The following is a 26,127-nucleotide window of genomic DNA, read 5'->3' on the forward strand; positions in this document are numbered from 1 at the left end:
CGAGGCATTACAATAAAATCATGCGTTAAGATATTTTATATGGGAAGGTGCATTTAAATCACTATTTTTTCAAGTTTTCTCTGAGTATATTGGTTTAAGCAAGGTGCCTTCTATGAAAAAGTAGTAAATACAATTAAGCTACTTCTAGAGTCTCAGTCTATCTCTTGATACACTACCCAGAAATTGGGGCTTGGATGACTGACATCTTGGTAACTCATTCTTGTGAGGGTCCAGAAGTTTCCAATGGTTTTCTTTTGTAAAAAGTTCCACTGATGAAATTGTCTAAAACTCGTTTTTATTTCATTTCTATGTGAGTTTTTGGCATATAAGTGGAAGACTGTGAAGAATTCTGTTTCATTTTTACAAAACACCATCTGGTCTCATCTATGTGCTTATGTGAACGAATGAAGAAAGTTATTATGTATATAAAAATGAAAAATTGGAGCAAAATTGATCTTGAACTGGGCCTTATACATGTAGATGAATTTTATCTATAGATCCCCAAACTTCAGGAGAAAAAAAATCCAAATCTTTTTTTTCTTTGAGAAATACTAATTAGTTTTATTAACTTATTTTTTTTAAAGCTTGTTTGAGGTATGAATCAGCTTGTAACACAGTTAAACTGTACAACGATCCTACAGCTGAGACCATGCAGTGTTTATCTTTGTCTGGCTTGTTTCACTGAGCATAATGCCCTCTGGGTGCATGCATGTTGTTGAAAATGGCAGGGCGTCCTTCTTTTTAGAGGCTAATAATAATCCATTATATATATGTAGATAGATAGATATAGCTACAGACATCTCACATTTTCTTTATCCTCCCTCGATGGACACTTAGATTGTCTCCATACCTTAGCTGTTGTGAATCGTGCTGCAAACATGGGAGGGCAGATATCTCTCAGATAGTAGTTACTCAAATGTTAGTTACTAGTTAAGAACTAAAAGCAAATGATATAAATGATCAGCTGCAGCCTCCTGGGACCCGAGGAAAGGGGAAAGAAGACTGGTGAGTGTACGTGTGTCGCACCCACGCTGAACCATGAAACCACAGAAGATACAAACAAGATGACAGGAAGCGCCCTTGCTCACAGCTGTGAGGAGGGCTGGGCGTTCCATGGCCATGCATGTTTTGTCCTCTGAGGACGGAGATTCCGATTCCAAGGGAGGGCTGTAGGAATTTGGAGGATCTGGCTAAGGGATGTATTCCATGCCAGCACGGAGAGAAAGGAGTTTGGTTTTAATCTTAGGCTCCTGAAGCCACTGTCTAAATGTCCAGAGAGAGATGCAATAATTTAAGTAGCTGCTAATTACGATAGCAGTCACTTGCATATCACTTTGGTGTTTATAAATGAACTTCCAGGTGCACCACTATCTCATTAGCTTACACAGCTCCCCTCTGATTATCGCTGTTGTTCTTCCCATCACCCAGGTGAGAAAGCTAAGACTGAAAGTGCCTTGGGCAAGACCATGCACCTGGTAGGTAATAGGTGGAGTTGCAACAAACCCAGAATGCCCACCGTCCAGGTCTCATGACCTTTCTGCCTGATAACGAAGGTCTTGGGGGGACTCAGCACCAGCAAATCAGGGAGGATTAGGAAATCTTAGAAAACGTCTTTGTTTCGAGTGGAAGTTATTTCGGATTGCAAGACACACACAGGATCCCGATGGGCAGGTGCGTGCGGGGGTGAGATGGGGTCATCTCTGGATGTTGGAGTTTTGGGAGAAGCCCTTTAAGGGGTATTGGCTGGTGCTTTATGGGTTTCTAAAGATATCTTGAGCCCTAGTAGTAACTGTGCCCAGCTATGGGAGGGGCCATGTATATGTATTTATATATGAAGAATTATTTGCAGAGTTGAGGAACATCACCGTGAAGTCCATTAATGGATGGGGTTGATGTGGGGAGAGGAGCAGGGCCCGTGGGCTCTGGGCATCTGTGCCTGGACATGTAGGTCATGCAGGTGACCACACAGCACTTTGTCATCTTGTTCTGGATCCTCTTGGGCAAATTTGAGTTCAGTACTGGTGCAAGCTGAAGGGAGCACCAGAGAGTGGAATCTTTTCACCAGTAGCCCCAGAAAGAAAATCTGCAGTTTGGGGTTTGGAAAAGTCAGAATGAAGACCATACTGTGACTTCTCCACTGTGTAAGTGGAGAATGTAAGGATTAACGAGAAACAGGGAGTTTTGTATATAAATTGTGCCAAAATGGGAAAAAGTCACCTTTCATAATCTTTAAACAGGGGGCTACGCTGGGGGAAGCGTCTCACAGTCCCCCCCACCCCTTTTTTTGGCATCAAAAAGTGTCCAGTAGAATAGAGAATAAATCAAAAGCACATGGTGTGAGGAAGGTTCTTATTCTTTTATAGGACAAGACATGAAAGATGTCCTCTCTATTGAAAGGGTCGTGACATCAGTAAGTCTTAAGAGCTGGGTCAGTCAGTGCTGCTCTGATTGCTGTAGCTCTCTCCTAAGTCTTACTAGCTAGCCCCCTCACCTTTTCTGTCTTTGTGACGTTTGGCTGTACTTGGGCTTCTGCCCTTCTATAGAAATTTCAGAGCTTATGAAACAGCAACAGCAAACAAGAAAAATGCAAACAACAAACCCTGTTGGGAATTTGCTTAGATGGTATTAAATCTCTAGGTCAGTTTAGAAAGAACTGACTTTTGATATTGAGTCCTGCTATCTATAACATTGTATTGCTATCCATACTATTTGCCTTTACAAATTATTTTTGGTAAAGCTTTATACTTTTCTGTCCATAAGTCTTAACTCCTGTATGCACCTAGATACATGCAGCATATGTTTGTTTTTTCTTAGGTGCCTTAGTTTTGGAGTGCCTTAGGAGGCGTATTTACTTGGGTATAAAAATGTAATTGATACTTGTATATTGATCATACATCCAGCCACTTTATTAAACCTTTAGTATTTGTAATATTTTGTTTATAGTTCCTCCTACATTTAAAAAGTCCATTTGTGAATAATTACAGTACTGCTTATTTCTTTTCAATTTTCTTTTTTTTTCTTGTTTTCCTGTTTGAGTTAGGGCCTATAGTACAGTGTTGAATTGAGCAATGGAAGATACCGTTTTCTCGTTCCTGATCTTTATAAGGAATGTTCTAATTTGATTAAGAATGATGTTTGCTGTCACTTTTTTCCAAATGTCCCTCATTAGGGTAAGTAAGTTCCTTTATATATCTGTTTGGCAGAGTTATGTTTTTAATCATAAACGCATGTTGAATTTTATAGAAAGCTGTTTTGCATCTACTAGGATAACCCATATGGGCTCCACTATTTCCCTCTTACTATATTACGTTAAATGTATGGATTATCCCAGTGGTAAATTCCCTTGTACTCCTAGAATAAATTTAGCTTGTTCGACTTTTCTTTTTTGTTTTTTGTTTTTTTCTTCCTAAATACACATCTGATGAACATCTGGGTTCTATTTGCTCGTATTTTGTTTTAAATTTTTGTTTCTTTACTCATGAGTGAGGTTGGTTTGTCTTTTTCTTTTAACTGCTTTTGTTTGATTTAGAGGGAATATTTTTTTTTCTATTTTCTTTTTTTTCCCTTGTGCCTTGCAAAATTTTGCATATGATTTGAGTTATCTGCTTCTGAAATTTTGATAGTACTCAGCTGAAAACAAGACCTAGTGACTTCTTTGTTGGGAGATTTCTATCTAGTTTTCTATTGGCTTTTAAAATTATTTGAAGTCCTCTTTCTTTTTCTTTCTTTTTTTTTTTAGATTTTTCATTGGGGAATACTGGGGAACAGTGTGTTTCTTCAGGGCCCATCAGCTCCAAGTTGTTGTCCTTCAATCTAGTTGTGGAGGGTGCAGCTCAGCTCCAAGTCCAGTCGCCGTTTTCAATTGTTAGTTGCAGGGGGTGCAGCCCACCATCCCATGCGGGAATTGAACCGGCAACCTTGTTGTTAAGACCTCGCAATCTAACCAACTGACCCATCCGTCTGCCCCCAAAAACTTTCTTTTGGTTGGATCACCTTTCTCTATCCTTTGACTTACAATCTTTCCAATGTATTGTATGGTTTTATGTACATGTCTCTCTTTTTAAAATTCAGTTTTAACATTCTTTCTTTTGGCAATCAAATTTACTCATCTCCTGATCTTTAATAAAGTTGGATTTTTTATCCCAATTATTTTTAAACTTTTGAAAAAACTTTTTCTAAAGTACATTTTTGTTTCTTTGTATCCTTATTCCATTTTCTCCTTTTACAGTTGGCAGCTGTATGTCCTATTTCTCTTCTCCTAGTAGCTACTGCTAAAATTTTACCTACTAAATTTTACTGCTGAAAAATGTATACATCAAGTCTAAAGCCTTAGAACACCATCAGTGACTTAGACTTGTAAACTAGGTGTGCTGATCTTTTTTTTTTTTTTTAAGTTCAATATTTTAACTGGGCTTTAGTTATTTTCCAGGGTGAGCGACCTTTCCAGAATCTAATTCACCATATTGAGAGAAGCAGGCGTCTGCCATTTGTGTTTTCAAGTCATGTGTCTTTGTTGTTACTGAGGCCACGGCTGTTCTTGGGTTCTACGCCCATTTCAGTATTCGGGGCCTCACAGGGTGATGGCCCCTTCCCTGCTTGGAAGATATTCCTGACTGCTGTGCAGACTGTCAGCAAAGTACGCGCTGCAAGTGTGAGTGTAAAGAAGGATGTGTTGGTCAGTTTGGACTAGATGAATGATCCAGATTTCACCTGTGTGTCGACGAGGGACTCCTTCATATGTTATGAAGACAAACAAACAGAGTACAACAGAGTTAAAAGTAGTAACTGTCAGGATGATATTCTAGGTTTACTTTTTATTCTATAATTTCATTTACCCTTATTTTCTATAATGTGTCAAATTTATAATGAGACACCAACCTCCCCTACTCCCGCCTAAAACGATAAAAAAGATCAATGGTGTATTTATTTTAAGAAGAAACCTCGTCCTGTGTTTTTCTCAGTGACTTAAAATTCTGGGATAGCTGCGGGTGTCGTTATCAATGTGTGTGTTAGGGGGTTTCGTTGTCAGATGTGTGTGTTAGGTGTCTGTGGCCCTGGACCAGACCCTGTCAGGGCAACATCCATAGTCCCTTTTCTCCTGAATGTTTCACTGCAGGGCAACGTGGATGTGTCTTGATAGAGAATTGTAGACATTTGGCTTATGGGAAATCATGGAGTTCGCATAGTACAGTGGTTTCCAAAATTATTTTTGGGACGTATTGGTGCAGTGACCCTTTCTTCAAAGAAGTCTTATGAAAGCCGATGTCTTAAAAATGAATAGAAATAGAATTCAGCCAAGGCTCAGATTGGGACTACCTTTGGAAACCTGGGGCCCATACAAGCTTGACCCCCAGGTAAAGTGAGAGGACCACAGAGCCCACAAAAAGTCCTTCGCATTTAACCCCACCTTTCATCAAAGGAGTAACTGGAAGCCACAAGGGGTCTCAGGCTGGCTGGTGACTGGACCAGAGTTCAGTTCTTCTCTGTCCCTTGTAGGCCTTCTGCCACCAATCACTCATTTCCACACCAGGTCAAGTTGTTACTTCAGATAGGAAGAATTAGTTAGGAAGTGATTCGCACTTTTCCACTTTTAATTATTTCCCTTTAATCCAGATCATGTCTAGATGTTTTGGTTGGGTTGCTCCAATGTGCTAAACAGATTTCTGAAGCCCCAGCCCTGGGTCTGCTGCGCTAACCCTTGGAGGTCTCCCAGACCATGGAAAAGCCTGTTGAGTGTCCCGTAACAGGGATTTGAATGCAAAAAGCCTGGTTCTATTCTCGGTCTTTCGTTTGCTTCAGGCCCTTTGCTGGTCTCCTCAGTGTTGGTCACATAGGGATCGATTCAAGCAGACAGACCACATGCTATTTCTGGGCTGTAAATTTCCAAAGCTGCTTCCTCGTCCCGCGCTCCAACCACATGCTGGAATAAGAAGTGTGTTTGCAGCTATAATCAGACACCTAAATACTAGTTCAATTCGGAGTGAGTACAAAATCCGTACAGCTCTGGGCTCCGAAAGCAGCTCTAAAAATATCACATGGCCATGGGCATCTGGGGCCTTTGACAGTGAGGCAGCCCCTCCAAACCTTTTTAAGGCTTATGGGGTGTGCCAGAATAGCGCAGATTTCATGTTCAGGGGGGTCTGTTTCATGGAGGATTGTGTCTGACACCAAGGAGTCTTGGCTGCCAATAAGCAGATTCCTTTCTTGTTTCTGTTTCCCTGGGATAAGACACACAGTAAAAGCCATTTACTTTCCGGTGTGCTCCTGAGGATGGCACCTCCCTTGACTGTTTTGGTGTCCTCTGTGTCTGGCATGTGGTAGGTACCAGGCATAGTTGTGAAGTGACTGAACTGGAGATTCAGGGGTGTTAAGAGTGGAAGGAACCTCCAGGTCCCTGCCACGTGCTGTCATTTGTATGCCCCCTACTTTGGCGTTTCATGTGTGTAGGTCACCTCTTTGATCCCCATGACCATCCTGTGAGAAGTAGGGCAGTTGTCTTGACCCCCAGTTTGCAGGTGATGACACAGAGGCTGCCAGGGGTTGTGCAAACGCTCAAGAGCTTGTGAATGTAACTTGCAGCTGGGTCTCGCGTCTGGGTCTCCCGAATCTTAGAAAGTCTTTCCATTTCACTACTGACTCCAGGTAGAGGTGTGATTAAACAATATGGTCAGTGTTTAAATTAAAAAAAAAAATAATGTATGATAGTAAATTGCCATCAAGCCCCCTCAAAATAGGCCCCCTCGCTTCGAACACACTTATCCCATGGTTCTTGCCACTTTCTGAAGCAGTTCTGGAAGTCCTCTTTCATGAGTATCTTTAGTTGAGCTGTCATGGCTGCCTCGATGTCCTGAATCATTTTGACTTTGGGGAAGAGCAGAAGTCACATGGTGCCAGATCTGGTGAATAAGGTGGATGAGGACACACTGTAATGTTTTTTATTTGATAGAAATTGCCGTCCCAGAAGCGATATGTGACACGGAGAATTGTCATGATGCAGGATGATTTACCGCACACTTTAAAACACATCTTCTCTCAACCGTAGCTCACACCCGACTGACTGCACTGAACAAGTTGAAACTTGTCACACACTGTTACTAAGGTTCAACACGCTACTTCCCGTATTGAAGATCCCTGCTTTTCTGTTGGTGGGCACTTGGCAGCAGCATTCACCGTATTTCGTGATCACAACGGAAAGGCTCCATGTCACACATCACTTTTGGTATGTGGAAATTTCTGTCAAATAAAAACATTAGGGTGTGCCCTCATCTACCTTATTCACTGGATCTGGCACCGTGCAACTTTTGGCTCTTCCCCAAGTCAAAATGACAATGAAAGGTAAATGTTTTGAATCAATTCAGGACATCGAGGCAGCCATGACAGCACAACTAAAGACACTCAGGAAAGAGGACTTCCAGGACTGCTTCAGAAAGTGGCCAAGAACGATGGGATAAGTGTGTTCGAAGTGAGAGGGAGTATTTTGAGGGGGATTTAATGGCAATGTGTCTTTTACTGTAATACATTATTTTATTTAAACATTCACTGTATTTTTTTTTGACCACACCTCGTATATCCTTAAACATGCTGTATTTTAATGACCTGGCACCTGGGGACGCTGCTCCACCTCAGAGTCACCCTTCTGGAAGGCGCTGTGGTTTATAGTCCCCTCCCTCGTGCAGTCTCTGATAGCCTTCAACCACATACACACACTATGGAAATCGCGGAGGCCGCCTCCAATTCTTACTCATCTGCACAAAGCTCTAACTGGTTCGTCCACCCCTTATTGCTGCAGAACAATCATTCTACAGTGGCAAACCTGGGAAGATACTCTGTGTTCAAAACCCATCACTGGCTCCCAGGGCCTCAGGGGCCAAGTTCAGACTCCGTCTAACCCAGGAGGCAGCTTATGACCGAGCTGCAGCCTCTACTCCTGGGTCCCCAGCATACACCTGCCTGGAGGCCAGGGTGTGACTGCTCACGGGTCACTCCCTCCCCTCGGTCAAGTGTCTGCAGGGAGCCTGTCCTGAGAGCCAGGCTGGTGGGAAGCCCGTCCTCTGTGCCCGATGCTTGTGTCTGTTGGAGCCTCTTCCCTCCTCCCTGCAATCACGGATGCACTCAGCTGCAACTGGACTGTGAGTTCAGCGGGGAAGGCCCTGCATCTACTGGGGCATAGAGAGCGCCTGCAGGATCAAATGCACTGAGGAACTGTGTGCTGGATGAGAGACCTGCATTTTGCAAATTTCCTTTCAGGTTCCTTTGTGTGTGGTGCCCAGGACGGCTGCTTGGAAGGCTGTGATTGGAGGAAGCTTGACGCTGATTCCTCAGGGAGCCTGGTCTACCCGGTGTCCACCGTGGCATTGGTGGCCCTTGGCCCAAAGGACTTAATGAGCAGAGAGTGTTGTGGGGGCCTCAGGGGTGTGGTCCCAGATTGTCCCAAGCAGCTTTGCAGTCTCTCACACGGAGCTGGCCCCCGGCAGTGCTGATGGGGTTGCGTGACACTGTGATTTCTCTAAACCCGTAGGGTTTGGGCCTTCTAGTTCTGGGCCCCTTTGGCAATCCCAGAGAACACCTGAAGGTGTGTGCTGAGCGCCACCTCTGCAAATGCTTTCATTTTAAGGAAAATAAACATCCTCATTTCTTCCATCCCTTTGCTAATCATTGAACTGGGTATCGCCTGTGGGTGCTGTGGGCATCTCTCTCCTCGCTCCCACCACCTCATCCCAGTTTGTCGATTTCTAGAAACCAGTACTGGGTTCTCAGCTTTTCTTCTGGAGGCTGCAGCGGAGACCACCTGAGCTGGGCTGTACCCCTCAGGTAGTGTCAGGCTGGGGTGGGGAGGCAGGGTGAAGTTCCAGGAAGCATATGGAGCACCGGAGGGCATGTGTCACGTTGCACTGGAAGGTGACAGATGGACACACGCAGCAGTCTTGTGGAACGGCTGTTGTCACGGCCACCATGGGGTACCAGGCACACTCCTTCCCAGGAAGTTGGAACTCGGTCACCAACCACCTTGCCCGGCAATCCCGTTTGCTGGTCCACTGCTCTGTACTGCTGCACCCTGGGGAAAGGTCCAGAAGGTGAAAAGGAAGGGCTTAAGGACAAACCCAGGTAGCTCCCTAATTGCTGTGACCACGACAGTGACAGCACAAGCAGACAGACGCACGAGCAGAGGACAAACCTTACGTGCTTTCTTTCCACGGAAGGAACGCTTTTCCCTCGACTGTCACCCAGTTTGGGAGAGCAAAAATCAGTTGTAAAGCAGCCTAGTGAAAAGAAAGTTCCAGTTCCAATGGTGTAGTTACCCGTAGACTTCTCAGCATGTACCTTGAGAAAATGACCCGTGTGACCCACTTAGGAAGTGGCTGGTGGAGCTCCACGTCCCTCTGGGGAACTGCGAAGGTCAGACTGTGACTCCCGCCCTCAGCCCATTACGTGGCAGCCTCTTTCCTGTCTCATGGCGGCAAGTTCCTAGGACTTTGATGTGGCCGTTTGTGCCGCGCCAAAGCCTCCTCGCCCACTATTCTGGAAATGTCCGTGTGGCCATAATGGGCTTCCCACGGGTGCTGGGCTGGCTGCTCTTCCGGTCAGGCCTTGTTTCTGTGGACCTCGGCAGGAGCGTGCTGAGGGGGTTGGTGGGCAGCTTGGTGCAGGTGGTTATAGCCGCAGGGTTCTAGTCTGTTCCAGACACCACGGGCCAAAGCACCAACGGAGGCACTTTTTTGGCAGAACTTTTTTTTCCCCAAATCTGACATCGTGTGTGATCTGAGCTGGGTTAGAGGACTCAGGACCCTCTTCCCTTCTACCCCGAGTCTCCGTGCAGCTCCTGGGGCCCCTTCCCGGTTCTAGGCCAGCCTTCCTGCTGGCACAGAAGCGGAGTTGGGGGCCTGACACACGTGTACATGCCCCGTGACGGAGGCGGGCCAGGCCTCCTGCTGCCCTCGGGCCACACACCAGAGCTCACTGTGGGTGTTTTACCAGCTCCTTTAACCTTCATGGACATTAACCTGGACGACCTTGGAGTTGTGGCCTCACCTGCAGCACCCCCGTGGGTTGTAACTGTCACCCATGTGCTGAAAAGGGCAGTTTTGTCAGCACCCAGGACAGGGAAGGGTGGCCACCACACTGATAGCTTATTAAAAATACTTGCATTAGGATGTGATGACTTTATATTAAGTATTAGGGAGATTTAGTGTTTTATTTCTTTTCTTTTAATTTTCAAAGTTCCTTCCCCCTTCAGGTTCGTGTTGACCCTCTGTAATGACCTGCCTGATTTACTGAGACAGCCGGCATTTGTTGGGATGTCCCTTGTCCAGGTGCGGCATTTTGTGCCCCTGACCAGATTTATTCCTCAGGCACCTTATGAGGGAGGCATTTCACCCATTTGGCACATGAGGAAAAAGGTGCAGAGAGGACCAGCTCGCGATGCAGGCTTCTTCCGTGACTGGCCCATCCTGGGCTTCCAGGTGTGACGGGCTCCATCTCCGGCCTGCTTCCACTGCGGTCGGGTGCGCTGGGCATGTGCTCTTGGCCAGCTCAACTCAGCATATGTATCGTAAGCTCCTTCTTAGCAAACAACAAACGTTAGATGCCCTAAAGGATGAAAATGTCATTAAGAAGCTGTCACTTTCCTCAGAACCCTTGAAGGAGAGGTGGGGTAATGGATCTGGGTCATGACCTGGGTTGGGGGTCAGGGTGCAGAGTGACGCTGGGGGGGTTGTGAAAAGATCAAGGCCTAGAGCAGGCCCTGTCTGCAGGATGCTAAGCTAAGAGTTAAGTCTTATGCAATGGCCAGTCTCCCTAAGTTATACTGTACATGAGCCTGCGTGAGCCTCAAGGTCACTGCTCAGCAGTATTGCCTGCTCCTCCCCTGAAAGCAGAGGACATGTGGCACTCCCGCTGAAGTACCCCACTGGCTTATTCCAAATACACAGCTCTCTCCGTGAGCAGCCAGGCCTCCATCCCAGGTTAAAGTGCCAGGTCTGTCGTCTTGCACATCAGGCGTGTCCCAGCCGTTCTGGAGCTGCAGGGAGCTTGCATTCACGAGTCTGGAGTCTTAGGAAGCCCTGTCACCTTCCCCCTGCTCTCCCCATGGGAGGTCTAGGGGTTGCCTGGAGTTAATGTGCAAAGGAAGTAGAGGAATTGAGCAGTGGGATGGGGAAATGGAAGGTAAACACAGAACCTTTGCACAGTTGTTTGTTAATTAAGAAAACAGATCCTGGGCCCCGTTTGCAGCAGGGTGGTGGGAGCATTCCCTGGAGTCCTGAAATAGGTCTTTGATCTCAGGTACCTGCCCTCAAGCCCAGATCACTCATTTTTGCCCCGAGGTCACTTCCTCTCTGTAGCCCTTTGTGTCCTATGACCTCCCAGCCCTCACAGTATGAGATTGGAAAATCAGTTTTGCCTCAGAAATGTACAGATTGCTTCTAATATTTTGGAGGTTGTGTTATGACAGTTGAGGCCTCTGGAAAACGGAATGGAAATGTACTTACGAGAAGGAAAAGTGAATGGTGTGTTGTTTTGGGTTTTTGCTCATTGAGACCTTTACTTTTATTTTTTCCGTGTCTGCGCCCGGGTGGGTCAGGGAAGTAGAGACGCACAGCCGTGCCTCGGGAGGGTATCTTCATAGCGGAGTCAGCCTTCTGAGGTTTCCAGGTCTGTACTCGGAATCTGGCCTGCTTTCTTATTTTTTTAAAGCGGCCTGGCAGAAGGCCGTTTCTGACGCTTGGCGGGCATGCCGGGAGGAGCCTTTACTTTTGTTTTGTTAGAGGAGTTGAGTGGGAGCGAGTTCACCCGGGTCCCTACAGTCTGCTTTTCATCAGGGCGGTGAGAGAGCCAGCGTGTCCTATGGAAAGTGAGGACCTCACTTGTCAGTGAGGAAACTTAACGCAGTCCGGAGTGTGAAGAGAGCGCACTCGTGACTCAGAAGGCGTGGAGTGTGGGCGGGATTGCTGAACTCGGGAGCCCGGGGCTGCTGTCTGCCTGGTATGCACTGTGTGCCACTGGCCCTGTTTCCTCATCTGTAAAGGAACAGGTCATGTGGTGACGTGCAGCGTGCGGCCCTGGAGGTGGCTGCGAAGACCTTTCTCCAGGCCCCAACAGGCCTTGCTTGCCTGGTCTCAGCCCTGCTCTCACATTTACAAGTGGTTTGTTTATTTCTTCCAGGATGGAGGAAGCGCGGAGGAGAGTACTGGCTGCATTTCCCTCTGCACTTGGCAGTGAAGGGATTGTGTGAAGTCATTGGCCAGTGGAATGCCAATTTAAGGGAGTGTGTGTGTGTGTGTGTGTGTCTTTGGCATTGAAAAAAGCTTTTAAAAAACCCTGCTCTGATGTGTGAAAGAAACCTGGCTCCCTTGATGTCTTTCTTGGTTTGTGGATTTATCACTTGCCCTCTTTATGCCTTGTCTTGTATTTTCCCTTTAACACATCATGTGATACTTTTGCAACTGGAAAGGTAGTAACAGATGCTCTTCTGTTCCTAAGTCTGATGTTGTCGGCCCAAGGTTTCTAACTGCCTGTTAGGGCATCACAAGGGGAACCCTGGCTTCATAGGCATTCAGTTCATATGCAGGTTATGTTTTCCTTCCTTGGTTGTACTCAGATGTTAGGATAGTAACATGCAGCACCGATCTGAACAGGAAAGAAAAAAACAGCAAATGATTTTCTGAGGGGTAAAGGCATTTGATTTTTGATATCGAATTCCTATAAAAGTACGTATTCTGTCTTAGAATGCTAACCGTCCACTTAAGACTTCCATTGAGCGGCGACTCCACGCGAGACTCCGTGAGTGGAGCTTTTGGGGTTCCAAAGGTATGTGACAGATTCAGCCTTCATACAGGTGTTAACATGTTTGGAGAGGAGGCATGCGTGCCAAGGACGCCATTCAGATTTTATTTCAAAGAGACACATGACGCTGAGAAATGGGAATTCTTGAGTTTCCTCACCTGTGAGGTCAAGGTAACACATACCCCATCAGACTATAAGTAGGTCCAGCCCCTACCTTACTGGACAACCAGTAAAACATCACTTCCCTTCCCTTCGATTTTGTGCAGTTACTTATGCACCTGTCTTATTTTATCTTCACACTGGAAACTTCCCGAGGCAGGTGGCAGGCGCTGCCTTGCCCAGAGCCCAGCCCCCTACCCCTTATGTCCTGCCCCTTCCCCCCGACCCCCGTCAATGCCAAAATCACACTTTAAGTTTTAGAGAAGTTGTGTACTCAGTCCGCAGTGGTGTGCCTCGTGAAGCAGTGAAATTCACCAAGTTTCTTTACAAATATATTTTGGAAGAAATAGAGACGATTTAAATTGTGTGCGTCTCATCCTGAAAAACTGGCCAGAGAAGCTCTGGAATTATTTCAGATTGGGGTCATTCTCCCCATGCCGGGTGTTTTCTTCCCCTCGAGCTGGGAAGCTGGAACAAAACAGCAGCGGTGGCGTGAAGTCTGACTGGTCGCCAGTTGGCATAACTGGCGTTGGTCTTCCCAGAACCCAAAAAGGCTCCGCCGTGAGGTTTGTTTTGGGAGAAGGATAAATTGCCACTGTAGAAACCCCCAGTCACCCAGAATATCCCAAACAGCCCATTCTGAAAATAATGTTTTAAAGTAGAGGTTAATAGCAGCGACATTCCTTTTCCATGGCAACCTCTTCCTCTTGCATTTCTGAGGTGCATAAATATTGGTGTGAGAGGATGAGTGAGCGAGAGAGCCTGTCCTGAGCTGGTCTGAAGCAGGTTGTGTAGTAAAATAATGACCTGGGGGGACTCACCGTGGACAGGACAGTCATGGAGTTGGTGGTTCGGGCGACTGCCCGGGTTGCTGCATTTACGGGGTCCTTCAGCTGTTGTATCATCCAGTTCCCTCTGCCAGACCTTGGGCTCCCCTCCTGGGCGTTTCCACCTGGAGGCCTCTGTCCTTTGCACGTCTGTGCGTCTGCCCAGCACAGACTTCTCTTCCCAAATCGATCCTGCTTTCTCGGCTCCTGTGAATGGTGTCAGGAGGTTTTACAGCCCTGCACGGGAGTTGTCTTGGAGACATCTTGGTCTGGTCCTTCCTCCCACATGCCCTTGTCCGCCGCGCCCGAGACGGCTTCCCTGGGCGTGACTGTCCATCCTTTTTTGCTTCTTCTTTTCCCTGTCCCCACCCCCTAAATTGAGGTTCTTATCCCTCCATACATGAGTTATAATGAATTCTGACCCGTCTCGCTGCATTTAGATCGTGTTTCCTCCAGTGAGAGTCTGATTTGTCTGACAAATTGCCGCAAATCAAGCTTTGAAAGTGTTATGTGAAACGTAATTCCTCATCTACAGGAGGAAGGGCTCGTTTGTCACTGTCCACAGGACCTCCTCCCGGAAGCACAGAGCGTGGGCACTCAGCAGCCTGCAGGCAGGAGGACGGAGAGCCACGGTCTGGTGGCTCGTGCCCCACCCCCACCCCACCTCCACTCTGCCCCTTCAGTGCCCACTGGCCCAGCTGTGGGCACCTGCCTCTCTCTGAGGAGCCCCTCATCCTAGGGCTGCGAGTGTGGATACGAGAATCCTGCCGTGGAGCAGCCGCAGCCAATGGGCCAGCAGGTGGGAGGTAACTGGCCTGGCCTGGCCTCTAGGACGGGCTGGTGACGAGCAGGCTGTGACCGCAGCTCCCCGAGTGGTTAAGATGAAGTTCCCGTTAACCACAGTGGTGGTGGCTTGATGAATCCTGCTTTCCTTGCCTGCCTCACTTCGCATCTCTCCTGGGACCACTGCCTGCTTCTGGGGGAAGCCACGTCAAGATGCGCTTCTCTCTTCCTTTTTGTGCACGACAGGAAAACCCAAGAGCTTGCTGGGAGAATCAGGTGAATCAAAGGACATGAATGTGTTTTTAAATTCAAAGCACTAATCTGTTTGGTTTTGGAATCCATATTTTGGCGGATCTGATTAGCATTTCAAGGAGCACTGATGTCTTTTCAGAAATGGGTCACCGTGTGCAATGAGCTGCTGGCATCCGTGGAGTAAGGAACTGTTCCCTCGTGAAAGGATTCTGAATTGTGCGAGATCTGTTGTTAGTTGCTTTTAAATTGTGTGTTCCTCCTTCACTACCACGGCTACTCTCCGGGCATCGCAACTGTGACACGGAACAACGTGAAATTTTCTATGAAGGCGGAGTATTACTGGTGAGACAGTAGAGACGGCACGCCATGGGCAAAAAGCGCTGGACTCACGGAGACGAGAGCCAGGCTGTCCTTGCCAACCCCGAGTGTGTCCCTTGGTCAAGTTCCTTCTCCTCTCTGGGCCCCTCTTGAGAAGGCTGGAAGAGGTACATATGTTCTAGAACTTTCTGGCTTTCCTCATTTGCATTAGAAAATGCAAAATGAGAATCTCCTTCAAGATGACTCACACGTTAAAATATGTTGGCTTCTTTTTTTTCCTTTTTGGCTGCAGCAGGAGGGCAGTGAACATTTAGGGCACAGAAGCCAGCCGGGTCAGAGCAAACTCCCAGCTGGCAGGCCCAGCTGAGCCAATCGCTCGTCACGTCCTTCGCTGGGGCAAACCCGGTGTTGTGCCTTTATTCTGGGAACACCACAAGCGACTCCAGTCCTTGAAATTCATCCAGTGGCAGTGGCAGCCATGAGGGCCCGGGCTCATGGGCAGGACCTCACGTTGAAGGCACCCCTCCCCTTCTCTGGGTCGGCCTGTTCTCGTCACCAGGAGCAAACACACTTGACCAAATGGTCATTTTCCCCAGCCGTGCAAAACAGCATTCCGAGTTACCTGTAAATTGGTTGTTTACAAATCAGTTTAGCCGCCATGTCTAGAAAAACAACTTTTCTTCCAGACAGAGGAGACACTTTGAACTTGGTGGGTTTGTTGCCAGTGCTTGGGCGAATTGTCCTCAGGCGTCAGGGTGGTGACAGCCATGCTGTTTCCTCTCTCTGCCGCCTTCCAGTCCGTCCCATTCTGCTGCAGTGACACTGAGCTTGGCGGGTTCCTGTTGCTCAGATGAGGTTTCAGGCTCAGGGACGTTGTGGCCGTGACGTTGGTCGTGCCTTGGGTCTCCGGCCTCCTGGTCTGGGGCTGCCACCAGGGTCTCTGTGCCAGCCCGTCAGCGAGGCATGGCAAGGACATCGGCGGTCATTTCTGGGCGAGCACTGACTGTCCAGGCCCCCTCAGCTGTGTGTCACCTCCGTATTTAGTCCTCACTGCAACCCTCTCTCTGATAAGCTCCATGGGGGCTGAACTGTGTCCCCCCAAATTCACAGGTTGGAGTCCTGACCCCTGTAGCTCACAGTGTGCTTGCAGAGAGGGTCTTTATAGAGGGGATCAAATGGAAATGAGGTCCTTAGTGGGCTGTAACCCACTATCACAGTTGTCCTCAGAAAAGGGAAATTTAGAGACAGATGTGCAAAAAGCGAAGCAGTGTGAAGAGACGGACAAGACAGTGTGTACACACCAAGCAGAGAGGCCGCAGAGGGAACCAGCCTCCCACACCCTGACCTTGGACCTCGGCCTCCAGCACATGAGACAGTCAATGCCTGTCCTTGAAGTCCCCCGTCCCTGGTGCTCTGTTGTGGCAGCTTTAGGTGACTAACACAAGTATCATCATCTTCGTTTTGTAGATGGGAAAACTGAGGCCCGGATGGGTCAGGTAACTTTCCCACATTCCCCTCGCGAGAGGGCTGCAGGCGGGTGACCCCAGCCGTCTGGTCCTAGTGCAGCCCCCGGGCCCAGGAGGTGGACAATGTCAGCCTTCTTTCTGGACACCTGCAGGGGCCTGGTTTTGTCACTCCTCAGTGACCCCTCAAGGGGCTTAGTGCTCCTACTTTCCTCCCACGTCCTCTGATTGTTTGAAGTTCTGGGCTAAATTTATTGCTCCCAAATCATGGTCTATATAAAAACTAGTGCAAAAAACATTCACTAAACAAACAGACCAAAAACTCGATGGCATGAAATTTTGTGTGTTGAAGTCACGCTCAGCTCCACCTTACTTTCCAAGACTTTGTTTTGTTCCTTTGTCACGTTTTTCTTGTTACAAAGTATGGCATACACTTTGTGGGCTATTCGGCAAGTGTAGAAAAATAGAAAGGCTGATGGCCATTTTCCTTCGTTGCTGCTGTCCCCTGGGTTTCCAGCCCTCTTTCCTTGTCTTTGTTGCAGGAGCCCCAGCTGGCCCAGGCGATACGGGGGCCCGATGGGGAAGGCTGTGCGTGTGCAGTGTTCTCTTCAGCTCCCTCGATCTCCAAGGGTCTGTGAGCTCTTGCCTTATGGAAATTCCTTCAGTGGTCTGGTTCCTCGAGTCGGCCTGATTTCTTTGGCACCGTCTGAGCCCTGGAGGGTGGGGGGTGGGGTCCCACCGATGGGCATGTCTGGTATATATACTCATATGTTGTTTGGCATAGGTTCCAGAGAGTTAATGAATGTTGCGATGTGATAGTTAAGATTGAAAAGCAAATTGAGTTCTGAGGTGGGGTCTGGCCAAGAACAAGGGGGTCTGAGGATTACCGAGTTCTCCTTGACCCTTCCCTCTTGCAGACCTCGTGCCTCTGCCCATCATTCAGCTTGTAACACGGGGCCGTGGTTCTTCTAAGGGCAGACAGCCCCTGGGTGTCAGTGTGGTGGCCTGGCAGCTCCACTGACCTGAGGATGAGGACATCTGCCTGCTCACTTGATTCTGCCACTCAGCTCTGTGGCCATGGGAGTCACTTGTCTCTGAGTGATGTCTGGGAGACGGCTGGGACCATGCGGTCCCCAGGCTCTCCCTCACTGTGACATTTACTGGAGTTTTGGTGTGGCTTAAACTCCCGGTTGTCTAACTCTGCATCCTTACTTCCGAACGAAGCCTTGACTGTGTCTTACTTCAGGTTAAGAAACGAGGGACTGTATATTTCTAGATTCCTGTCTTGGTTTTTTGAACTCAGTGCAGTTTTCTTACTGGGCGCTTCTTACCGTCTGCAAACGGGAGATTGCAGGCCTCTGCCCTGGAGGAGGAGCCTCGCCTCTCGCTGCTCAGGCCCCTGGGGGCGGAATGGATGGTTCCCTCCTCCAGACCCACAGGCTGGCAGGGGTACCAGCAGTCGGGCTGCAGCCCCCGGAACCCACGGCTTTCCTGGGAGCCTGACAGTAGCAGGCAGCTGAGTGGATTCTAATTTCCACTGTTCTCTCCCCCCCCCCCCCGCCCCCCATCGCCATCTGGGTTTTGGACACAGCCTCCGTCACCTGCATGGTACTTCTACAGAGAGGGTGAGTGACAGGCTGAAATGCTGTCCTGCTTCTTTGTTCTTCTGTCAAACTTCGGGCGATAACTTTCCCTCAAAAGGGATATTATATAACTTCTAATTTCGCCCCCGCTCACCTTCTTAAACTGCACATGTTTTTCTAGGTCTGTAACTTATTTTTCCCTTTTAGAAGAATTTTTTGAGTGGGTTGGGCTGAGTGGAAACAGCCCCAGGTGGTTTCATTGTGGGCTAACCACTATTTCTTGGAATGGGAATGTGGGATTCGGTTCCCCTCGGAAAACCCTTTCCCTTTCCTGCCCCCACCCTCCTTTCCTGGCCTCTCTAGTTTCTGAACGATTTTACCTGAGAGATTGGCTGCATGCTTGTGACCGTGGTTGAAAAGGCAGCTGGCTGGGTCCCACCTTGGGTGGGACCCTATACACACTACTGAGGCCAAGGTCAGGGGTCCCAGTCCTGTGCTGTGTCCCGCGGGGCCCAAACTCCCAGAGGAAAACATCTCATAGATGCCGCGCCTGGCCGAGCAGATGCGTGGACAGGACAGAACTCATGAGGTCAGTTCCCTAAGTCACCGTAGCTCATCCTGTCCCCGTGGGGGCAGAGTGATCAGTGAGTCATGATGACAGCAGGCGTCCTCTCCAGGGGGTGGCTGGACTTAGGGTTGGGAGAGTGTAATTCTGCTCCAGATTACCTTGCTTTGAAACTAAGGCCCTGACATTTAATGCTGGACAAGCGCTGTCCCACAGCCGTGCTGTAGCGCAGTGGAGGCGTTTGCACTGAATAAGGTTTCCTTGTTCACTGCACCCCAAATTGGGGATGCCTGTTGGTGTTGAATTGGCACCAACAACCATTGGCTGGCACCACAGACTAGCTGGCTTCGTTTATTGCACTTTTTCAGCTTCCCTCATGTGTCATGGCTTGGGAAGGCCACCATATTGTCATCAAACCCACAGAATAAATGTCATGTAAGAGTCAAGAGCATGAGGCAAGGTGGCATGGCTTTGACCCTGAGAAGCTTATAGACTTAATGTGGAGGAAAGGCTTGATGTCTGAATGTCAGTTGTGGTCGCGGTGCCTCAGATTGCGCCCCTGAGGGTCATGCCATGCCTGGTGCTGAGGTGGTCTTGGAAGGTGCCCTTGAGCCGCATGGTGGTGGAGGGACACGACTCACTTGGTGGTGAAGGAGAGGCGTGGACATTTGTGCCATTGGAACAGCACGAGCAAAGGCCAAGCAATGGGAAGGCCTGGAGCTTCTGCAGGAAATAAGCAGGGGAGCGGGTGGCTGAAACAGCCGGTTCTCCCTCGACACTGACCGTGAGCCCCTCGTGAGGTAGGGCAGGCTGTGCGGTGCAGGCTGTAGGTGGCCGAGGGTCAGCTTGTGAAACGTCTTCACAACAGGCTCAGGCATTTGAATGGAAATGAAATTTTAGGGAAGGAAGAAAAAAACAAACTTTATTAGAACATTTAATGATGTTTAGCGAGGGGGAAGGTTAGAATGGTGGGCAGGATTTTCACCCAAGGTACCTACAGTGGGGTCAGCGTGTGGCCTGCGGTTTCCATGCCCGTCGGTTTAGGAATCGCCTTTGGCTGCTTCGCTGGCGAGCAGCAGAGTCCATTAGCTGCTACCTGAGACTGGGTGTCCCTTCACGCTCAAAGGATCTACTGTCTGAGCCTCTGCCGATGAAACTTGCCAACCTTTGCTCTGCACCTTCCCTGGGCTTGAGGATAACATGGTGATCGCCAGTGCAAGGAAGGATGTGGGAATGAAGATTGGGGACAATTCTGCACTGCAGAGTGCTTTCGGCCATGGCGGGGGCTTGTTACTAGGTCTGCCGTCTCAGTGCAGAATCTGTAGGTTGGGATGGTGGAGCTCACCTCGACGGCCTGGTCACCAGCCGTGCAGCGATGGAACGGTGCAGGTTCTTAAGAAGTGAGGCTAGGGCCTGAAGCATGATTCTGCATTTCCCTGAGATGGCTGCGTGCAGCCTCATCTCACTTCAGGAAATCAGGACCTACAGTGGGTGCTTACAGGGCAAGGACCGGGTCTGGACTGCCAGCAGGTCCACAACCTGCCCTGTCACTTAGCCTCTCTGTGCCTCAGTTTCCTCCTACAAAACGAGGGTGATTGTCCCCGCCTCATGAAGCTGTTGTATCGTGAAATGGCTAATGAGTTTACCAAACTCTCAAGTTCTCATTATGCCTCAGCTGTGATTATTATCTCTTAATTCTTATTTGAATTAATGCTGCTTGTTTATCCCTTGTGGGAAAATTCAAACCCTCCCGAAAAGGCTGACACTGAAAGCCTCAGGCCCTTGTCTCAAATCTGAGCTCTGAGAGGCAGCCAGCTGATCAGAGGCTGTTGAAGCTTTTGACAATAATATGGAGGTCAGAGTTTGAATTCGGCAGACACATGTAGGCGAGCAGACGCATACTGACTTTTTTTGGAAATCTGAGTTACCTCAGAGAAGAAAATTACTATTAAAATATCATTTGGAACTTTTAATTTATACAATAGTGAAATACTTCTCACTTTAAGTAGGTAAATAGATGGGTAGAATGAATGGGCACTAACCCTCGACTGAATTAAGGCCAAAAGACCCTCTATGTATTTCAAATGATTATTATTATGACATTAGGTTATTTTATTAAAATCTTTGTAACTTTCAAACAGGGATATCCACAGGGTTTACAGCCACATATATTTAAGGTAAATGTGGAGAACTCTGGTCTGCCTCTCTGCCTGGCCGTTCTCTCCACCTCCCGACCCTCCCTCCCTGTGAGGTCCCCGTTTTAATTAGGATCTGGGGTATTCATCCAGTGTTTCTTTGTGCAGGTAAAAATAAGTACAGATACACACCAAGTTTACACAACTGTCGGCATATAATACTGTTCTACACTTGGCTCTTTTCTCTTGGTACGTTCTGTCGACCTTTTTGTTTTAATGCCTATGAGGCCCTGTCGTCCTTGCTGCTGCAGTTTTCCCCCGTGTGCGCTGCCCGTGGCATTTAACCTGCCCCTACTTGGGTTGCTTTTCATCTTTTGGCGTGCCCAACAAGACCGTACTGACTGCCTTCATATTCTGGCCACATGGAATTCTGGGTCACTGGGTAAAGGAAGGTACAATGTTGTTAGCTGCTGACAGACCCCCCTTTCCATGTGTTGGATCCGGTTGAACTCCAGCCAGTGAGGCAGGAGAGTGGATGTTGACCCACAGCTGCACCTGCAGGTGTTTGCTCAGACATTTGAATGTTTGCCAGTGAGATGGTTGAGAAGTGGCCTATTGTGTAGTTAATTTGCATTCTCTTCTTATGAATGCGTAGACTTGGGGGCCATTTGTGTTCCTTTCCCTGTGAACTGTTATTCTTTGATCACTTTCTATTAAGCTGTTGCTCTTCTATGTCTCAATTTCGAAAACTGTTTTAGGGAGGTTAGCTCTTTGGGATAAGTTGTGCAAATTTTTGTTCATTTTGTTATTTATTTTGCTTTTCCTTGGCTTTGCAGAAGTGTTTGAAACTTAGAAGTATTTGAAGTTTAGATGTGAACAGGAATACTGCAGAAAGAAAAACACTTTCTCCTCATCCTAATGAAACAGTGATTTTTACGAGTGTGTATCTTTTCTTTGTAGTGCCTGACATACGAGCATGTACTTTTTAAAAAACAATTTTATTGGGGAATATTGGGAACAGTGTGCTTCTCCAGGGCCCATCAGCTCCAAGTTGTTGTCCTTCAGTCTAGTTGTGGAGGGCGCAGCTCAGCTCCAAGTCCAGTCACCATTTTCAATCTTTAGTTGCAGGGGGTGCAGCCCACCATCCCATGTGGGAATTGAACCAGCAACCCTGTTGTTTAGAGCTCGCGCTCTAACCACCTGAGCCATCCGGCCGCCCCGAGCATGTACATTTTATGCTCTCTTTCCACCCACCAGCATCGTATCCTAAAGCCACTGGTTACTACTGCAAAATGACATTCTGTGGCCCACACTTTTCCATTTTTCTGCTCTTATTTCCTTGGTATCACCTTTCAAAAATGACTTTTATGCACTTAGAGCTTTTTAATATTATGGAAAATGATGTAATGAACATGTTCTTGCTCCCAGTTTTTTATTTTATGGGTCAATTCCCAGGAATGGGGTTACTTGACTAAGGGATTTAAACATTTTTAAGGTTCTGGAAAAATATTGCCTATTGCCTCTCAAAAGTGTTCTAGCCTTGCATATTATTGCCAGCCATGTTTGTTTGTTAGCTTCTCCATACCTGGAACCAAATTATTATTCAGAAAATGTTCCGTTGATCTTATAGGTGGAAAATGAGCCCTGTCACTTTTCACATGAGTAAATCAGGGAGCAGATTGCTTAGGAGACATGCCAAGATCGGGAGGCTGGCTGCAGGCCAGTGTCCTGGTTCCCAGGAAGGGAAAGCTGGCACGTTTCTACATGAGTTCACAGCAGAGCACAGGTGACTGGACAATTTTCACATACATTTAAAGGGCCGAAATGAGCATTTTTACTTCAGTGCAGAAAAATCACACCTAATTTCTAGTAAATCCTGAGCCATTCGCTCAGTAGGTGCTTCCCATATGTAGCCCGTTATAGGTCTGTAGAGCATGGTACCCCGTAGTTGATACTACATGGGCATGAAATTCCCCATTACCAGTGAAGCTTCTAGAGTAACAGAGCGGGAGCGCTGCCACCTGGCTTTTTCCCAGGCGGGGAGTGTGAGTGTCAGATAAATTGTGCTGACCCGTCTCATGGCGCATGTTCTCTGTGCTGGCGCCCTGATGCCCTCTGTGGTACGAGAGGGAGCAAAGCAAATGGAAACCTCTGCCTTCGTGGCATGTACATCTGGAAAGGGAGAAGAGGACAGATGTTACAATGAGGAAGTGAAACAGTGGGCAATGCCAAGTGCTGGGGAGAAAAGGAAAGAAGGAATGGAAGGGAGTAAAGTGAAGAAGAGGTGTTGGTGGGAGCGGTTGAGGAGCGCGTATTTCACGTGCATCACAGGCCGTCACTGGGAGCTCTGGTGCTGGGGACACATGATGAAATGGTGTCGTGACTGGCCTGCAGATGTCTGGGGAAGCAGAGGCACAGCCGCCAGGCCCCCACCCCTCATCATCTGCGGGAGGGGAGCAGACCGGGAGAAGAGAGGACCCTGGGCAGAGCAGGGCAGAGCTGCCCATCATCCGACACCGCCCTGGAGAGCGTGGGCTTGCCCCTCTCTGGAACGTTCCTGAATGCCCCTTCGTGTGGCAGAGGCTGTCATAACCTGGGAATGAGGATGATGGCGGTTGGATACAGCGGGCTCTGTTAATATTATTTTTGGTGCCATAATTCTATACTAAGGATTCTCAAGTGACCTAAGAGTTTTGCGTCCTTACGAGAACATAGTCCCATTAGACTCGTTATCATTTCAACAACTCCATCCTTTCCTGAAACAGACTCCTGAGGCTGTTCCACGTCTGCTCTCTGTGACCGAAGGCTGCACGCGCAGGGACACCTCACAGAGGAAAAATCCAGCTTGTCACAGTGCGCGGGAAATAAATATGCTCTCTAGCCTGGCGTTTTATGCGTATTCCCAGCAGGAGTGCTTCCCGCCGTGGACGGCTGTGCACAGGTTGGTGGTGGTGTTTTCTTGGGAATAATTTAAGGCCGCATGGCTGTCTCCCTTCAGGAAAGGTTGCGTCAGTTTATTTGATGACAGTGAATTCCCTCAGGGGAGCGCTGTGAACAAAGCTTCCTGCTCAGGACACACATGAATCGGGTCTGCAGTTGGCAGGCACTGACTGTCTGTCTGGGGCCTTCCTCTGTCTTTGTGGATATTCTTTAAGTGAAAGCTCTGTTTCTGCACCTGTGGCGATCCTCGCCGTCATGGCGGAACTCATTTTGAGTAAGTTTTGTGGTTTGTCTTTGTCATCTAGCTGAAGGATGGAGTGGGGACGGGGAGCTGCTGGGACAAAGGGGGACGCGAAGGGGTTTGCATCAGGATCGTGACCACTCTGTCATGGCTTTGGTTTTCTCTCCGTCTCGTGAGCTCATATGCACTTGAGTCTCCCCAGCTAGAGCCAGCAAAGAGGGACTGGGGCGTCTTGGGTGTCCTGTGAGTCCCTGTTGGAATATGAGTTCTGGAATAGTGGGTGAAGGGCTCGGACATGTGGGCTAAGGAACATCGGAACGTGGTCTCTGGACTGGCTGGGATGGAGCTGCGGTGGGTGGACCCTTCCCGACCTCCTAATGTTGGTCACACCCTTAACCTGTGGTCCTCAGCCCAGCCTGGACATACTGCCACCCACTTGTCCTCCTCGTGCAGTTAGGAGCTCCAAATGAGGGGGCAGGGTTTGTTTTCCCAGTTATTGGAACATACAGCCTTTGGTACTGACCGTGGGGAAACAGAGCAGCTTTCCGTGTGATTACGACCCATCTTCTCATCAGGGAAGCCGAGCACGGGGTTGATTTCAGCATCTGACCAACTGAGTGGTCTGTCATTGTCATCAGTAGCCCACATGTCCTATTTGGTATCCAGATGACGCTGATGAAAAAGCACAACATTGCGCCTTTAACATTCTTAGGTTAGAAACATCAGTGGTGCTGCTTCTGAGAGGGGGCCTCTTGTGTCCTAAAGGTAGACCGGCCGGGTTAGCCACTGTGCTTCTGTCGACGGTGGCCGGGTCACAGAGCCGGCAGTGAGAGACTGGAAGGAAGGAGCCTCTCCCAGACTCTGAGCAGTGGGTGAGGTGTGAGCGCTGCTGGACGGGGTGTAGACGGAGCGCTGGGGCGGGGGGAGGGCAGGGCCTTCAGGAGCCCGGAGCCTGGGGTCAGAGCCCTGGATTTGCTACTCGTTACCTTGGGTCTTTGGGCAAATCCTTTATCCCTCTTGAGCCTCAGTTCTTACTCTGTCCAAAGAAGAGAGTGAGCTGGCTTCCTATCTCTGGTGCTGGTTGCTGAGTTGCAAAATCCAAAATAGGATAAAGACCTTCAGGAACTCCGCAGCTGATCGTAAGGATATCACGTGTGCTACTCAGCTTTGTTTGATCAGAAAGTAGGTATGTTGGGACCCCTGCAGTTTGTCAGGGGCAGGGGGAGCGTCAGTCCTCGTCGTTGGAAGAAGAAAGTGTCCTCTTCACCCCAATGGGACAGGCAATGGCCGACTGAGGCTACTATTTCTTTCCCAGCTAGTTAACTGGGCACTAAAGGAAAGGGCAAATTGTAGCCATTTTTAAAATTTGAGTAGGTTTATGAAAACCGTTGAATGGTAATACTGACTCTCATGGTGCTTATGTTCTTGAGGGGGAGAAAACAAAGAATGCTAAGGAAGGACACATGGCGTATGTGGGGTGACATGCAGGGGGGCGGGGCATGGGTGCTGGCGGCTACATGGAGGTGATCACGTGATTGAAGCAAGTGGGGGACATTAGGACTAGGCCTGTGTGCGTTGGGAAACATAAAAATCTGGTATTATTGCCACAGTTGTCATCCTGCTGAAGTGCCGTAGCGTGCTCTGGGCTTGTCACACTTATTTTCTAAGGGGGGTCTGTTCATAGTCCTGGGGCCATTGTTACATTGAGGGAATAACTGAGGCACATGGAATGCTGCCACTTCTGCCCGGCTCATGGCACGGCGGGTTATAGTTTATTAGTCATTGAAAGTGAACTCTGATTGTCCCCAAAGGGAGAAATGAGAGTTTGGAGATAGTTCTCCAGGTGAGGGCAAACACTCCTGTTCTTCCAGTGGGATCTGTTGTCTCTCCCACGCCTCTGTTGGCAGATGTCACTGCTTCCATATCGGAGGACATGGGCACTGACGTGCCTCCCACTCCCAGGTGGATGGAGGGCTGTCCATGGGCGGTCCCCGTGTGAGCCCCTCGGCACGCTGCGAGCAGCACAGGACGTGTGTAAAGGCTCCTGTCGGCTTTCCTGCGAGAAGCCTCCAGAACTAAGG

General features: G+C 48.5%; 1 protein-coding gene across 5 annotated transcripts in view; it reads left to right on the forward strand.

Annotated features, from left to right (window-relative positions):
• Nucleotides 1-26,127, forward strand: part of RNF144A (ring finger protein 144A) — a 97,111-nt gene that overhangs the window by 29,119 nt on the left and 41,865 nt on the right. The window contains exon 2 of one of the 5 annotated variants that reach the window (XM_074331653.1): nucleotides 23,631-23,806. The exons of 3 other annotated variants lie outside the window; for them this stretch is intronic. In XM_074331653.1, the coding sequence (XP_074187754.1) occupies nucleotides 23,758-23,806 (49 nt within the window). In that variant the 5' untranslated portion in view covers nucleotides 23,631-23,757. Of the gene's footprint in view, nucleotides 1-1,476; nucleotides 1,672-23,630; nucleotides 23,807-26,127 lie in introns of those variants that run through there. One more of the 5 variants, XM_074331656.1, reaches the window with a different exon arrangement.

Source organism: Rhinolophus sinicus, linkage group LG05 (assembly GCF_036562045.2).
Source record: "Rhinolophus sinicus isolate RSC01 linkage group LG05, ASM3656204v1, whole genome shotgun sequence".
Classification (NCBI taxonomy): domain Eukaryota; kingdom Metazoa; phylum Chordata; class Mammalia; order Chiroptera; family Rhinolophidae; genus Rhinolophus; species Rhinolophus sinicus.